The sequence below is a fragment of the Pelodiscus sinensis genome, chromosome 1 (assembly GCF_052426305.1).
Source record: "Pelodiscus sinensis isolate ZL-2025 chromosome 1, ASM5242630v1, whole genome shotgun sequence".
Taxonomy (NCBI): domain Eukaryota; kingdom Metazoa; phylum Chordata; order Testudines; family Trionychidae; genus Pelodiscus; species Pelodiscus sinensis.
The window spans coordinates 308,016,861-308,029,963 of NC_143052.1; the positions used below are offsets into that span (position 1 = coordinate 308,016,861).

Genomic DNA, 13,103 nt, shown 5'->3' on the forward strand with positions numbered 1-13,103 from the left:
CAATTTCAAATGTCTTCATTTGCATCCCTCTCTTGAAAGAGGGTGCATGTGTAGACATACCCTATGTTAATAGATGTTAAGGACAAAATGGACCATTGTGATCATAGGCCTCATCTCCTGCATAATACAGAACCTCACTGAGTGATTCCTGCATGTAGCTCAATAACTTGTGGCTGAATAGAGCATTTTTAGAAATAAATACAGTCTCTATTTAGACTTCAAATGAGGGTGAATCCTCCACATCCCTCAGTAAGCTGTTCCAATGATTAATTACCCCCATCTTAAAAATTTGAGCTTTACTTCCCATTTGAATTTGTCTAGCTTCAGCTTCCACCTATTGGATTATGTTATGCTTTTGACTGTTAGATTAAACATCCATCCCACCAGCATCTCAAGATATCTCTCAAATGACTCAGCTATAAATTTTAAAAAAAGCATTTAATCCTTTAAGTATCTCCCTGTAAGGCGAGTTTTCCATACCCACAGTTATTCTCATGCATAGTCCCAAAGCCTTTAATAAGGCAATGCACAGAAGTATGTAACCTTTTGCAGCATCAGGCCCTGCATTTGTAAATAAAATCCAAACTCAGTGTGTGTGTGTGTGTGTGCGTGTGTGTGTGCGTGAGGGTGTGTGTGTGTGTGTGTGTGTGTGTGTGTGTGTGTGTGTGTGATATGCATGCACATAGTCCTTCTAATTTAAAACATTTACAATATCATGTAATTTAGTTCTTCCATTTTAGCTCAATGATTCCCAGATAGCGCCTTAGCATAGTGGTGGAATTTTTGATTCTCCCAATCATACCTTATTCTTCCCCTCTAGCATTGCCATGTGTTGAGTGATGCTCTGAATTCTGTTTCCCGTGCTGCTGCCACTTTTCAAGATGAAAGGTCCCTCGGTGTTAGAGCAAACATCATACCTAATGACAGGAGAAAATGAGTGTGGAATGAACATCTGATTCAGAAGAATAAGTAGCTGTCCTAAGCACCTGCTGCTCCTAAGAGAAGGGCTCTGATACTATGGCCAATTACATCTATGCTTTTTAATCTCATTATCAAACATGGGCTGGAGGTTGAAGTTCAGATCCAGATCCACATTTCCCCAAAGAGTGGGGGAGGAGGGTTCTTGGAACTCTTTGTTCTTGTCTGATCTGCTGTAGAGGAGGGATTCAGATGTGAAATTCACAGATGGACCAGAATCTGAACTGAATCAAAATTTGGGACTATTTGGGCTAAGTATTCTGATTCCAGTGATCCAACATTTGAAGCCCACTGCTATGATTCAGCCTTAGCTTTAATTATTACTTATATGATTTTAAGACAAAATGCTGAAGAATATAAAAAAAACTTCTGAGATAAAAAAATTATTCTGGTGCAATTTCTTTATGTGCAAATTCTTTTGGTTATTATACAAATTATGTCACAAGCTCTACATTTTCTTTGTTTCAACAGATTATCTTCCATGTGTTATCTTTCAATTTACAAATTTACAGAATATCTACTGCTATGACTTTCTGTTTGCAAGATGAGCAATAAAATAACCAAATAATCATACAAATTCACAAAATAAAAAGTTATATCAACCTGCCACAGGGTTCAAACATTTTATAAAGATAAATAAAAATCAAAATACATTAATTAATGGAAATCTCAAGATAAAATATACTTCTCTTATACTACAAATTAGCTTTTAATCAGAACATTAAGATGTGGTCATGATGAAAGTAAGTTGTTTTTAAAACCTTAATTTGATACATATGGAAAAAAACACTTTGGAATGCCTGTTACTTTCTGTCCATCTCAAGTGTTTTCTCAAGGCATCTAATTATATTTTTAACTATCACACTCAATCCCAGGCAGTTTGGATGGAATAGCTTGCTTCTTTTTGCGAAAGTTCTTTCAAGTTTGATAGTTCTTCAAACACATCAAAGTTTTTAAATATAACACATTTAATGCTCATCAGCAAATTGGTTTCATATGCATATCACACTGTTTGGAGAAATCACTGTTAAAAGCATTTGGCAGTGCACTGACAGCTACTGCTAAACTGATCAAAGAATCAAACAACTCTACAGTTTTCTTGGTTTCTTCATTGCTTTAATACCACTGTAGATGGTTTAAATCAGCATTTCTCAACCAGTGGTACAAGTACCCTTAGGGGTACTCAAGAGAAGTCTGGGGGGATACATCAACACAACTGACATTTGGAGACAACTGAATTTTTGTTTTAAGTTTTACAGCACTTTATTATTTTTGTACTTTTTACACCCAAAAATTTCATTGCCCACCCGGCTATGATTAAGTTGTTTAAACAAATGTGTTGCAATGGTAGAAAAAAAATGGTATGTCTGAAAACTGTAGGTACTGGGGATACTTATAATTTATGTTTATAAAAGGGGAACTTTATAAAAAAAGGTTGAGAAACACTGGGTTAAACCATATAATTAAACCTAGTGATTAGCGCACCATTCTAAAGACCCCCAAAGCCTTTTGCCCCCATGACAGAGACAGAGGAACTAAACCTGGGTCTCCCATGCCAGCAGGTAACAGTTACAAGGTGGGTGCCATTTCCTCCTCCAATCATTGTGTGCGGAGCAAGGCAGGCAGAGAAATAATTCCTGCAAGAAGTGACTGAGGCTCCTAAGCCACCTGCTGTAGGGGGGCTGAATCCTGATCACAGTTCGCTAGCAGAGCTAGCTGATCTGTGCTGCAGATCGATATCAATATAACTACATCATTCAGGGGTGTGAAAAATCCATGCCCCGAGCAACAAAGCTAACTAATTTCACCCTCCACATGTATTGGTGGGAGAGCTTCTTCTGTCAACATAGCTATTGCCTCAGGAGGATGAATTAACTACACCAACGGAAGCGCTCTTGTGTAGACTTGCACTTTGACTCCTATCTCAGAGAGAGGACCGGCTTAGTACATGTGCCTCTGGTCAACATTTCCCATTGGCTAGCTTTGTGGATCACAGTCCAAGGCTTTATCCGTACAGCCAATTGAACAACAAAACTTTTGTCTTTCACAGGTGCTTAAAAAGCCCCCACAGACATTGTGCTGCGACAAACGGCAGTGTGACCAGCTTGTTGTCAGCAGAAGCACTCTCCTGTCGACAGTGCGAACCTTGCTCATGAGGTGGGGGGAGCATTTTTTTGGCAAAAGTGCTGACAGTGTTTACTCTGACAGACTTTTAGCAGGACAGCCATGTCGCTAAAAACTGTGTAGTGTAGACACAGGCGACAGGGCAGATCCCTCCACTCTTAGTCCCTCTTTCTCCCACCCCTGCTCTGCCCCTCTCCACCCTTGTTCTGTCCTCTTCTCGCCTCTTCTCCATCCTTTCCCCTCCCCCACCTTCCTCTTCTCCCAACCGAGGCGGCCTGGCGCCTGCAGCAGGGGTCTGACTCTTCCCCCTTCACCACACTCACCGGCAGTAGCAGGGGAAGCAGAGCAAGGCGGCTCTAGCTCACGTTGCTCCCCCAGCTGCATGACTCCTGGAGCGGCATGCCAGGACAGCAAAGCAAACTGCTTCTGACTTGCTTCACTTCCCCTGCTGCTGCCTGCTTGTCCCCCGCCCTCCCACCCATCACTGGGAGCACACGATCCCTCGTGTTCCCCTTACACATCGCCCAAGTGGGCACCTGTCTCCCTCCATCCTTCATTGTACAGGGAGCCGAGGTGTCTAACTTGACTTTGTGAATAGCAGTTGCTGTTCCTGTGATTTTCTAGGCACTAAGAAGTTAGGTGCTTTGATACTCAGTATTGCAACATCTATGCCCCATCACGAGTCCTGCCCTACCTAACCAACAATTTCTCTCTTGGTTTTCATATGCTGTTTCAAAAGTCAGTTTCCAGGAGCACCCTTGTGCTGGGTGGAGTGGATGGGATATAACTTCAAAGACAGTTTTGTCATCTCATTCAAAAGCACGCAAGGACAAAAAATAGGCTTTAAAAAGGTTCATATAAAGGTAATCCCTGTCCGCTTTGGCTGCACCACTTTTCAGCCAAAAGTGTTTTTAACAGCCTGCTTGAAAAACAGGAAACTAACACAGAGAGAACTGTAACATAGATGGGGCCAATAATGCTTGGCTATTGCTGTGGCTTGCAGGACATAGTGACCTCAAGCCTCTATGTATACAAATGAATATTCATCTAGTCTCTTGCCATTGGGGTAGGGGAGGGATCTTCTCATTGTCAAGTGAGGTATCCAGGATCTCAGTTCAACTGTTTTTCTTGTCCCCTAGGTTTTATCTTTTGCCCTTCGAAGCGGGTGAAATTGTAGTCTTACTTCACTGAATACATTGATGGCTTTTTTGCTGCAGTGTTGAAAGTCTGGCCTCTTTGTGATAAAAGTACTTGTTGAAAAACATAATTTGGCAAGGGAAGGTGAGAAGGTTTAGATTGAAATGGCTTCACAATGAGAATTAGGTGGTGCAACTGCAATGCCAATGATCACGTAAACCCCTTAGGCTGTGTCTACACTAGGAGATTATTTCAGATTTACTAAGTTCAACTTCTGGGAACCTGATTTTACAAATTCATAGTTCCGTGTCCTCACTATAGGGAAGAATTGAATGTAGTCCAAGGTAGTATGTCCACATTAATGGAGCTTGCCTTGGACTCAGAGCCCCAGGAAGCACTCTGGGGAGCTGTGGGAGCGTCCCGGAGGCCAATTAGTTCAAATTGGCAGCACTGGAGCATCTACACTAACGTTATTTTGGACTTACAAGTTCGGGAATAGTATTACTCCTCATGAAAAGCAGGACTACAGAGTTTGAATTCCACAGCCCCTTATTCTGGAATAATGGGCGTGGTAGTGTGGAAGTATCGCTTAGAAAATCAACTTTGGGGGGCTAATTATAGACTAAAGTCCTACTGTAGACCAGGCCTAAGAGAATGATTTATAGGGGAGTATGCATGATCAGACTATAAACTCTGGGACAAGTGACTATCTCTGTTATATATCTGTATAATGCCAATAAATAATAATAATACCAATAATACCAACATAAGTAATACATTGGCCTGGGGATACGCATAAGTAGCTTTTATTGACTTCAGATGTTATATTATGTTTACACTGCTGACTATAATAGTAATACAATTATAATGGAAAATCAAATTAATTAGCACCAGTTAGCCACACTTTGTGTGACTTCTTCTAATTTTAATATCAATATAAATGAACTTTTAGTGTCCTAACTTTGTTAGCCAGTTCAGTGCCTATTCTACCTCACCCCAGGTTATTTCCAACTGGTACCATTGTTTAACCCAGTAAAATTTGTTAGAGCTGTGCAATAAGTTAAGGAGAGAAATTAATGTAATATCTGTAATTAAAATCATGTCTCCTTCTTTGGTTCATAATGGCAGGTATCTTGTAACGAAAAGGAAAAATTGGATTTAAATATAAGCATTGAGCCAAGTTTATGTACTGATCTTTGGAAAGGCACAAATAAGACTGGAGGTATACAATTCCATTCTGGACTGGCCTGAAAAATCACAATCATCTTCTAATTATTTCAATTGATGTTTCACTGTGGGGCTCCTCATATAGCTTCCTCTACACATCTTTGTTTGTGTTTTTGTTGTTTGCCAATCTCTTCAAATTGTTTGCTATTTAAAATAGGTGAGTCACTCCTATTTATAACCAAAAATGTGTATTTCCCTGGGGAAATCCCACAAATCTTTGGGTCTCAGAGACTGAATGATTATTTTTTACCTGGACTTCTCTGGAAGTAAGCAAACTCCTGAAATACTTGCAGCTGAGCTGCGTTTAGTTTCCTTAAACTTCCAGGAAGGTTTATCTCAGAATTGGAGCCAGACCAATGAAAGCACACAACACACACAGCAAATCACAAATAAGTCAGAGCTCTACCAGCATGCTTGTAAATAATGTCATCAGTCATTCCAGCTCTTACACCTGCCTTCGCACAGATCCTTTCATGCCCCTTTGTGCTGGTTCTATATACATGCATGTACGTATGTGAATGTATCAGGGCACAATCAAACCCCAGTGCCACACTATGCGGTAATGAGATTCATGGGGAGCCAAAGGTGGGGAATCCTATCCTTTCTCCGTGCCTGGAGGGATCAGGGCGCTAGGCACCATACAAAAACAAAGAGACAGTCCAGGCCCCAAACAGCTTCCAGCGAAAGCAAGACTGACAAAAGGTGGCAGAAAGGAAATCTTATCCCTCCACTTTACAAATGGGGAACTGAGGCACAGAGACTTTAAATGATGAAATCCCACCTCCCATTGAAGTCAGGGGCAAAAATCCCATTGGTATCAAGGGGGACAGAATTTCATCCCATGGAACTTGCCTTGATCACAAAAGAAGTCTGGCTGAGCTGGAACTGAATCCCGAGCACCTGAACCCCAGGCCAATGCCTGAGCCACAAGACCTGGTAAACTTTTTTTTTAATTACGTTTTCTCTTCCCCTAATTAAGATGTGTGCATGCGTGCATGCGTATGTGAAAACAAGCACACACGCTTTAGCCCTGTTGTGTCAAGTGCTTGAGAAATAGGCTATTCATTTGTAAAACCAGAAGCCATTAATTCTATTTTGGATTTCCAGAGGAAAATGCTGAAGGGGGAACGAGGGGTCAGAGCTGTTAATCTGACAGTCCGGATTCTCAGGAAGCTCATAGCGCATGCATCGTAGTTACAGTCCGAACATAAAAAAACCTCCTTGCATTTTAAAGGAAGGACTTGAGACTATGGGCAAACTTAATGCCCTGGTATTAACTTTTATGAATTTACGCTCTTGTGAGGGGTTTTGTATGGTTGGTTGGGGGCATTTTCTGGACTGAGAAGGCCAACTTTAAATGCCATCTGTGGATTTGGACACACACCAGCACTTCAGAAGTAATTCGGGGGAGGGGAGTGAGCCTGACTCTTAAGAATACATCAAGCTCTTAAGGAAGTAGAGTGTGCCATGTTTGAAGATGCAAAGATAATCACAGTGCTGGGAACCGTCTTATGTAGAGGAGGAAGCCAAACAACAAGAGGAAAGCAGCATATGCTCCTGATTTCGCACAGGAAGCTCACAGAACCTCCTGCTAAAGCAAGATAAGAAAACTCCCATGGCCTATTCTGGACAAGGCCACTGTTATCAACCTTAGCTTCACACTGTCCTCTCTCTACTCCACACAGCCCTCTCCTTTTCCGAATGAGTTTCAGAACTCTTACCTCTATTTGCATACACCATGCCAAGCACAATAGTGTGGTATATTTATAACTATGGATGGGGAAAAGTTTCCAGGGTGAGAGTGTACTACATGTCATCTTCGCTTATTCCACCAAAGTCAAAAGCAACCCACTTTCATTCTAGCATCTAATAAGTATAAACACTAGTATTAAAATAAAAAATAGTAATGTTACCAGTACAGGCAGTCCCCGGGTTACATGGATCCGACTTACATCGGATCCCTACTTACAAACGGGGTGAGGCAACCCCGCACTAGCTGCTTCCCCCCAGCAGACCAGGGAGACGCGAAGCTATCGCCCCTCCCCCACAAGCAGACCAGGGAGACGCGGAGCGGCTTTTCTCAGCAGACACCTCAGCTTGAGAATAAAGGACTAAGGGAAGTGAGGTATGGGAGAATAAAACTGAGCTCTGGAGAAATGTTTGGCTAGAGTTTCCCCTACAATATGTACCAGTTCCGACTTATATACAAATTCAACTTGAGAACAAACCTACAGTCCCTATCTTGTACATAACCCGGGGACTGCCTGTATTGGTGGTTTACATTGATTTGTGAGGGCTTAGGCACAGGGTTTTTCTAGTCATTCTCAGGGTATACAGAACTTCTTGTTTTCCTGAATTTTGAGCTGAACCAAAGCTCTGGAACCTAGCACATGCCCCCAAATTGGAACAAGATCTGAAATTTGCAGCTCAATACAGTGATGGCTACCAACATAAGATCTCTATGGTTTTGTCTATCTACACAGCAGTGTTATTTCAGAATAACTGACATTAATCCAAAATAATATAGTCTGTGTCTACACACAAGAGTTATTTCGACACAATGTCAAAATGGTGTCAATCTGGAGGACTGCTTAGTCTGACTCCTATAACCCTCATTGTATGAGGAGTAAGGGAAGTCGGGGGAAGAGTGCTCTATCTCAAAATAACTGCTGCGTAGACTGCGCCAAGAGTCAAAATAAGCTATTTTGAATTAATGCTATACAGTTAGCGTAGCTCAATTTAAGTAGCTTGTTTCGAGTTTAGCCCTGCTGTGTAGCTGTGCCCTATATTGTATTAAGAGGGTGGCAACTTCTGTACTCACATCATTTGAATTACTCAACCCCAAATCTACCAATGAAATCCTGATAACCTACTAAAACTGTTTTAGACTTAAAATCTCATGCAGTCCTCAAAAAGTCTTCCAGACTCAGTAAATCCATAGGTGCAGTAAATAAATACTGAAATATTAAAAGCAACTGATATCTTTTCCATATTTTCATCTTATTCTCTCTCATTTATTAACTGAGTTTTGATGGTTTTAGGCAGAACTGTCAATAAATGACTACTTCTTAGAAGCTGGAGTGATGAGACTGAATTGGGAGAAAGCACAAGCACTTAGAACAACCGAAAGCCACACAGCAATTGGGGTCAATAGCTTTTAAAACTACTTAAAAAATAAAACAAACTATATTGCCTCTATCAGTGTCTACCATGTTTATATTAAAGAATTATCTTCATCAGAGTTTGGGCAAACTTACTGTCAAGAGATGAAGTGATATGCATCACTCAAGATGTGATGATCATGACAACCCTCACTTAAAGATAGAGGATCTGGAAAACCAAAGCCCTTGAATGGTGAAGAACATAGGGCAACTTTGTTTCTCTTTTGGTTACTAAAAACACAAGTTGCATGAGCCCATGTTTATCTGCACACTGTGGTTGTACAGCAAAAGCCACCTGTGCTGTTGTATAATCTATAGCACAGGGCAATAGTAATCACACATTGTTAGGAATATTGAATCATTTTCAGTCAGAAAACAAAGGCGCATAAGAATAGTAAAAAGCAAGTAGATGTTGTAAAGCGTTCTGTGGGGGTGGGGAAGAATATATGCTGGTACGCTGCCAATGTGCTTGAATATGATTGGCTGCAGTGTTATAATGTGTTTCCCTGTTGAAGAGCCATGGAATAAATGTTCCTTTGCTACTGCGGATGCTATGTCAAAAATAATCAGCAGTAGGGTGAAATCCTGGCAGTATAGAATTCAATGGCAACACTCCCATTGATTTCACCCTGGATGGCCAGCCTACCATATTAAAGGAATATCAGTCTGCTTGGAGCACATTTTCAGTAAGTGTTAGGACAGGGCTACATTTTTACAAACTGTTTCTCCTTTAAAAAGGGTCTTTGTATTTTAGTGCTTAGGAAAGAGGGTCAGACTGAAAATCCTGGGAAATGAGATCCTCCATTTATTTACAGTGACATATATAGCCCGAGCAGTAACAATCTAAGCTTCCCCTCACTGAGCCTCAGATCTGACCTGGCAGGACCATGACAAATATTCTTCACTCTTGCGGGTCCTTGGTGCCGTTCCTGTGACTGTCACAAGTAATAGTCAAGGCCACCTGCCGCAGTCATTTGTGATGTCAATGCCTGCCCACAGAAAGCCCATCACAAGCTCATGTTGGATTTGACCCCCACCACCTTGCAGATGGCAAAAAATGCTGGTCTTTACCAACAGTTCTTGGTAAAGTTCAAGCCACTTCTCCTCCCACCCAGGTCCACATAGGCGAACTAGGTGGTCGCCTAGGGCGCCAAGTTAAATGGGGCGCCAAATGGTGGCGCAATATCATTGAGGGGTTTGGAGGTGGGGGCGCTGATTGCATGGTTTGCCTAGGGCGCCAGTTGCTGGCAGCTAGTCTAGGGCCACCTCTGCTCCCACCACATGATCCTGTGGCCAAAGACCCTAGAAGTCATGTTGAAAAGTTATGCCTTCGTGAGCAGCAGAAGAGCAAGAAACTTCTCAGTCAGTACTCCCTTGAGCCCTGCCGTTCGTGTGGAGTGCTAAAGTGGGGAGGGTGAAGAAAAAGTTTCTTTTTAAGCTCTCTGCGCAGGTGGGTGGTAGTGGGGAAACAGTGTATGTCCCTTGTGATCATTCAGCTCTCCCAGTTCCACGCTTTCACTCTGCTTTCTTTCTCCTTGTTACTTCCTCTGTACATGAAAAAACAAGTGACAGAAAGCATGATGAAAGCATTTACTGACATGTGGCCAGCGATTGAGGGAAAAGCTGGCTGGGTATTACAGGAGCCAGGACATCAGTCTTTCCTAGGTATAGGACACTTCCATATGGACTGTTCAGTCTCTTCTCTTTTCATGGTCACAGTTTCAAGTGCTACAACTTGTCCTGAACTTTTTGGGGCAGCTACTGAAGACTGTTTTGAATTTTCCAAACAAAACTTTATCATCCTCAGAGCTCCCAGAAGGCCCAGGAAATTTGTCTGGGGTCCCAGAATCAGATTGTGTCAGAAGCCAGGAATGACATTCCCACCTCAATTAAATCGTCCCTGTTCTTTCTCATGACCATCACCAACCACTTAGTCACCCGACTTCCCCTCCCCCCCAGCTATTGTGTCCATGAAAGAGACATTAATCTATATAATTAAGTGTCCTACAACAGTAGATCATGTGGATGACTTGACAAATGATTCTGAAAGAATGAATACTCTTCCAATAGCTTTGCAGCTGGTGAGACGAGTGTTCCACCACAAAAGCAACAGTGCTTGAAAGCAAACATGCATCAATTTGTCTGGCCATGAAGGTGAAATGGGATTATTTTACCTTGGTTTCTGTAATTGGCTAATTGCATTTTGCTTCTTGGCACTCTGCTTCCTGCTGCACACTGCTCAGTAGTTCTTGCAGACTCAGAATAAGATTTTGTTTCAGCCAATCCTTCCTTCCTTCCTTCCTGATCCTCCACCTCCTTTCCTCCCTCTGCTAGATTCTAATCACTCAGATCTCCTGCACAGTAACCATGACTCAGCCACTCACTTTCCCTCTCTGACTCTGAGAAAGGTCCAATTCCCCTACCTATCCCATCAATGAAGAGCGCTGGCTGGACCTACAGATATATTTCTGAAAGCAAAATAGAACTAACAGCTAGAACATCTTTCCTTACTGTTGCTACAGAGAGTGGGTGTAACGTTTTATTTAGTGGAGGAAAAAGGACACTCTTGGGGACTGGGACTTTTCTGAGAAGGGACTAAAAGGAAGGACCATAAAGGTAATAAGAGCAAATTGTGCAATCTGACTCTCTTAGGGTACGTCTACACTACAACGTTAATTCGAACTAACTTAGTTCGAATTAGTTAATTCGAACTAAGCTAATTCGAACTAACGGATCTAGACTAAAAAACTAGTTCGAATTAGCGTTTTGCTAATTCGAACTAGCATGTCCACACAGAGTGGACCCTGAACTGAGGTTAAGGATGGCCAGAAGCAGTGCTGGCAGGGCATCAGAGGAGGACTTAGAGCATAGAGATGCTGTCTCAGGCTAGCCGAGGGCTGCGCTTAAAGGGTCCCAACCCCCACCCTGGACAGACAGTTCTCAGGGGTGCCCCGCTTGAAAACCAGTCCTGGCTTGGAGTGCCTGGGCACATCACAGCACTCGGCCATCAGCCCGGCTGCATTTGCCGCAGGCTGCCATCTGGGAAGAGGGGGCAATTGGGGGGCTGCAGGAGAGCTTCCACCCCCAGAAGCCTGCAGAGCCAGACCAGTCCTCCCCATCGAGGGCTCATGCCCCATTCCTCCCTCACCTCCTTCCCCTTACCCTTCCCTAGCCCCTTTTCTTGATGTACAAAATAAAGGACAATTGTTTTCAAAAATGGAATCTGTCTTTATTGAACAAAACTGGGGGAGACTGGGAAAAGGAGGTGGGAGAGGGGAAGAGAGAGGGTGGGAGAGGGGAGGGCAACTACAATGGTCAGGGGTTGGGAACAGGTCCCATATGAAGAGAGGCTAAAGAGACTGGACTTCTCAGCTTAGAAAAGAGGAGACGGAGGGGGGACAGGATAGAGGTCTCTAAAAGCATGAGTTGGGTGGAGAGGGTGCATACAGAAAAGTTCTTCATTAGTTCCCATAAAGAAGGACTAGAGGACACCAAAGGAAAGGAATGGGTAGCAGGCTTCAAACTAGTAACAGAAAGTTGTTCTTCACAAAGCAAAGAGTCAACCTGTGGAACTCCTTGCTGCAGGAGGCTGTGAAGGCTACAACTAGAACAGAGTTTAAAGATCAAGTCATGGAGGTTGGGTCCATGGAGTGCTATTAGCCAGGGGGTAGGAGTGGTGTCCCTGCCCAAGGTTTGTGGAAGGCTGGAGAGGGATGGCACGAGACAAATCATAGAATCATAGAATAATAGGACTGGAAGGGACCTCGAGAGGTCATCAAGTCCAGCCCCCCGCCCTCAAGGCAGGATCATGGTCACTGTCTTCGGTCCATCCCCTCCAGGGTCCCTAGGGTTCGCCGCTGTCGGCAGACAGGCTACTGGGCTAGATGGACCTTTGGTCTGACCCAGGACGGCCATTGTAAGCTCAGGGCTCAGGGTCGGGGGTCTCACTGGACCCCCTTGATTTTCATGTACACCTGCTCCTGGGTGGCCAGGCTGACAGCTCTCCTGTCCTAGACAGCCACTTTCCTGTGCCTAGTGCGGAGGTCATGGACGAGGTCCATGATGTCTGCACTAGCCCAGGTGGGTGCCCGCCTCTTGCGGTTCCGGGCAAACTCCTGGGAGCCACCAGCCTGGTCCCGGGAAGAGGGGGAGGGCTGGGGGGCATCAGGTGGGTGGCTTGAGCCATGCCAGGTGCAGGGTCTGCTAGCTGGGTGCTGGCAGGCTTGCACCTGGCACGGGCACCATAGCCAGCCCGTGCCCCTTTAAGGGGTCCGGGGCTGGGAGGGGGGCAGACGAGTTTCCCTGGTGTGGCCAGAGTGGCCACCAGGGAAACCTGGGGAGGGCTAGCTTCCCACTAGTTCGAATTAAGGGTCTACACAGCCCTTAATTCGAATTTGTAAATTCGAACTAGGCTTAATCCTCGTGGAATGAGGATTACCTAATTCGAACTAAGCGCTCCGTTAGGTCGAATTAAAT

General features: G+C 43.7%; 1 protein-coding gene across 2 annotated transcripts in view; it reads right to left on the reverse strand.

Annotated features, from left to right (window-relative positions):
- FLT1 (fms related receptor tyrosine kinase 1) overlaps positions 1–13,103 on the reverse strand; it is a 162,483-nt gene that overhangs the window by 74,784 nt on the left and 74,596 nt on the right. For both annotated transcript variants that reach the window (XM_075919213.2, XM_006138918.5), the window contains one exon: positions 803–917. In XM_075919213.2, the coding sequence (XP_075775328.2) occupies positions 803–917 (115 nt within the window). The remainder of the gene's footprint in view (positions 1–802; positions 918–13,103) is intronic.